This window comes from Nematolebias whitei, chromosome 1 (assembly GCF_014905685.2).
Source record: "Nematolebias whitei isolate Nwh7 chromosome 1, NemWhi1, whole genome shotgun sequence".
NCBI classification, from domain to species: Eukaryota; Metazoa; Chordata; class Actinopteri; order Cyprinodontiformes; family Rivulidae; genus Nematolebias; species Nematolebias whitei.
In genome coordinates, this window is record NC_056498.1 from 42885435 (window position 1) to 42888970 (window position 3536).

At 44.4% G+C, this 3536-nt stretch overlaps 2 protein-coding genes across 2 annotated transcripts in view; one reads left to right on the plus strand and one right to left on the minus strand.

Annotated features, from left to right (window-relative positions):
- The window catches only part of LOC119418787 (hepatoma-derived growth factor-related protein 2), a 19675-nt gene extending 17330 nt beyond the window's left edge, over positions 1–2345 (plus strand). Inside the window, exon 10 of the mRNA XM_037686125.1 lies at positions 2106–2345. Coding sequence (XP_037542053.1) covers positions 2106–2345 — 240 coding nt within the window. The remainder of the gene's footprint in view (positions 1–2105) is intronic.
- A 733-nt stretch (positions 2346–3078) lies between these two features.
- Positions 3079–3536, minus strand: part of LOC119418905 (secreted protein C-like) — a 1766-nt gene continuing 1308 nt past the window's right edge. Inside the window, exon 3 of the mRNA XM_037686233.1 lies at positions 3079–3514. Within this exon, the coding sequence (XP_037542161.1) occupies positions 3079–3514 (436 nt within the window). The remainder of the gene's footprint in view (positions 3515–3536) is intronic.

Below are 3536 nucleotides of genomic sequence, written 5' to 3' on the forward strand. Positions count from 1 at the left end.
CTAAGATGGCGTGATCCTCCAGGAAGCACTTCAACTGGGACTCGACTATTTTCTCCAGTACTTTAGAAACAAATGGGAGTTTGGAGACAGGCCGATAGTTGGAAACGACTGAGGGGTCAAGGTTTGGTTTTTTCAGGAGAGGCTGGACGGCAGCATGTTTAAAGGATTTTGGCACCACGCCAGTGGATAAACTACTGTTTACTATATCAAGAATGGACGGACCTAGAGTTGGAAACACCTCCTTTAGTAGTTGAGGGGGGACCACATCAAAGTGGGAGCCAGAAGGTTTCAAGCTGCACATGACCTGCTCTAGAGAAGATGGAGTGATGGGTTCAAAATGGTCAAAAGGAGCTACAGATTGAGGTGGGATGGATGGGTCATGAGTTGGAGGGGAAATGGGAGCACGGGTGGTCACAATTTTTTCCACAAAGAAATGTAAGAAGTTGTTGCACAGCTCAGTTGAGGCTTCCAGAGGTGATGGTTCAGTGAGGTGGAGAACAGAGTTTAGGGTGGAGAAGAGGACACGTGGGTTGTGAGAGTTTGAGGTAATTATATCAGAGAAGAATTTGGATTTAGCAGCTTTTACTGTTTTCTGATAATGGCGCCAACTCTCTTTAAGTATCTGGAAAGAGACCTGCAGCCTGTCTTTCCTCCACTTTCACTCCACCCTCCTACATTGCTGCCTAACGGCCTTGGTGACGTCACTCAGCCAAGGTTCTGCTCTCAGTTTTGATTTTCTAGTTTTAACAGGTGCAACATGATCCAGAGTCTTCAAGCAGACAGAGTTGAACTGGGATGTCAGCGCCTCAGTGGTGGTGAGAAACACTGGGGCCTGAATGATCATTTCAGAGTTATAAACATCTGTGAAACATGTGGCAGTGAAGTGGTTAATGGTCCGAGTCCTACGTGCAGGAATGCACGACTTAGGAGTTAGATGGGGGAGGGTGAACTCAAACCAGACTGGCATGTGGTCTGAAAAAACATTATCACCAATAACAAGATTATTAACAGTCACATCACAAGTTAAAACAAGGTCCAGTGTATGTCCACACTCTTGGGTGGGACCGTTTACATGCTGAGTTAAATTAAATGAGTCCAATAAATCTAAAAAGTCCTTAACCAAGGGCTTCTCAGGACAGCACACGTGCAAATTAAAGTCCCCAATAATGAAAACATGATCATATTTTGGTGTGATTTCAGCCAAGAAGTCAGAAAACTCATTTATGAAATCCTTAGATCGAGGTGGGCGGTAGACGAGTGCAAATAAAGTCTGAGGTGAATGTCCGAGTTCAAAGACGCTCAGCTCAAAGCTGGTGCAGGAAACTGGGATGGGCAGTTGTTTACAGTCAAAAGTTGATTTGAATATTGTTAATAATCCACCACCGCGCCGGCCTAATGGCCGCAGAGCGTTAAAATACAGACAGTTCGGTGGAAGTAATTCCATCAAGGCGCTGGACTCACCCAGAGACATCCAAGTCTCTGTGCTGCACAGAAAGTCCAGATCGTGCTCTTGAAAGTAATCCCTGAGAATAAAAGTTTTGTTGGTAACAGATCTTGCGTTGACCAAACACATCTGGATACTGTTCAAAGTAGAGCCAGCAGCGGTGGAGTTAGCGCGCGCTAATGGCCGCAGGTTTTCAATAACAGCCCCTCCAGGTCAGTCCGAGCTGCGCACCGGCTGAAAACTCCTGCTGGTTACCTGGTCCGGGCACACAGGAGAGGAAGATGTAGCACGCAGAGCTTTCAGCTTCACCAGCTGACCAGCACGTTTTCCAACATTTTTCAGTCAGGTCATCTGGACAGTTTCTTTATTTAAAGAAACTGTCCAGATGACCTGACTGAAAAATGTTGCATTTTATTTAACCTTCAACGTGTTCATTCATGTTGGTTTAAAGACGTTTAGTCGACGTGAAACAAATATTTTCATGATTTCTTCTTTTTTAACGTTTCATTTGAACACAATAAAAAGATGTTTATCGTTTAATATCAAGAAATAAACTTGATTGTTCCGTCCAGAACCAGATTTAATGCTTTGACTCCCAAACGCTCCGTTCTTTACCAGCTGGAAGGTGTTTGTCAATAAAAACAAACCCGGTTCTGTGCAGATGCGGTTCTACCGGGCCAGCCAGGCCATCATGGACAAGGCCTCCATGCTCTACAACCGCTTCAAGAACTCCTTCCTGGTGGGGGAGGGCGAGGAGGTGGTGAGCGCCGCATTCCTGCGCTCACTGCTGGAGCAGAAGGAGCAGGAGGAGCAGGAGAGGGCGGAGCTCTGGAGGAGAACGTTCCTGCAGGAGGCGGAGGGAGCGGCAGGAGGTGAAGCTGCAGGTGGGTCAGAGCGTTGATGCCATCTGAGCTAAATAAACACAATTAACTAATTTAATAAATTAAACCAATTAAAAACTAATTTAATAAACAAACCTTTAATTAGGTTAGCTGCCTTCAAATGTTCAACGTAGTCAAGGTTCTTTATTGTCATTCTCATCACATGTGATACATGAGGTGGAACGAAACTGTGCACAGGGTCCCAGTTACATCCAACAAAAGTATAAAATGTAAAATAAAAACAGTGATAAGATCCAAGATATGAACTAAGAACTAAAAATACAATAAGCACTAGTAGCATAAAAACAGCATGCTGAACAACAGCAGCACGAACATGAGTCTCTGTGAGCTGATGAGTACGAATGAACACGGCAACATGAAATAAATCAGCAGCATGAGATCAGCAGCATGGATAATCAGCAGCACATATCAACAATGAAGTGGCATTACAGTGATTTTTTTTTCTCAGTGATTTTCCTGGATAGAGATCCATGAGCCTCAGGGTAGAAGCTGTTCCTCAGTTGTTTTTGTTTAATAATTAAAGATATGAATGAGCTCAACATGTACGAGTTAAAATGATAAAATATCACCTGTTAAAGGAGGATAACAGGATAAACTGCTCTGAAAGATTAAAACTGAGCAAATTATAACTTCCAAGGATTTCAAACATGACTGAAGTCTTAAAATGTAGAAATCAGATTTTAAAATTCATAAAACTGACGAAGCCTTAATTTTACTGAGAGGTGATGACATTTAATGAGAAACTAAGAGAACAGATGTGAAACCGTCATCACTCAGAGAGTCCGGACCACATATAAAACTGTCGTCACTCAGAGAGTCCGGACCACATATAAAACTGTCGTCACTCAGAGAGTCCGGACCAGACATGAAACCGTCGTCACTCAGAGAGTCCGGACCAGACAGGAAACTGTCGTCACTCAGAGAGTCCAGACCAGACATGAAACTGTCGTCATTCAGAGAGTCCGGACCAGACATGAAACCATCGTCACTCAGAGAGTCCAGACCAGACATGAAACCGTCGTCACTCAGAGAGTCCAGACCAGACATGAAACTGTCGTCATTCAGAGAGTCCGGACCAGACATGAAACCGTCGTCACTCAGAGAGTCCGGACCAGACAGGAAACTGTCGTCACTCAGAGAGTCCAGACCAGACAGGAAACCGTCGTCACTCAGAGAGTCCGGACCAGACA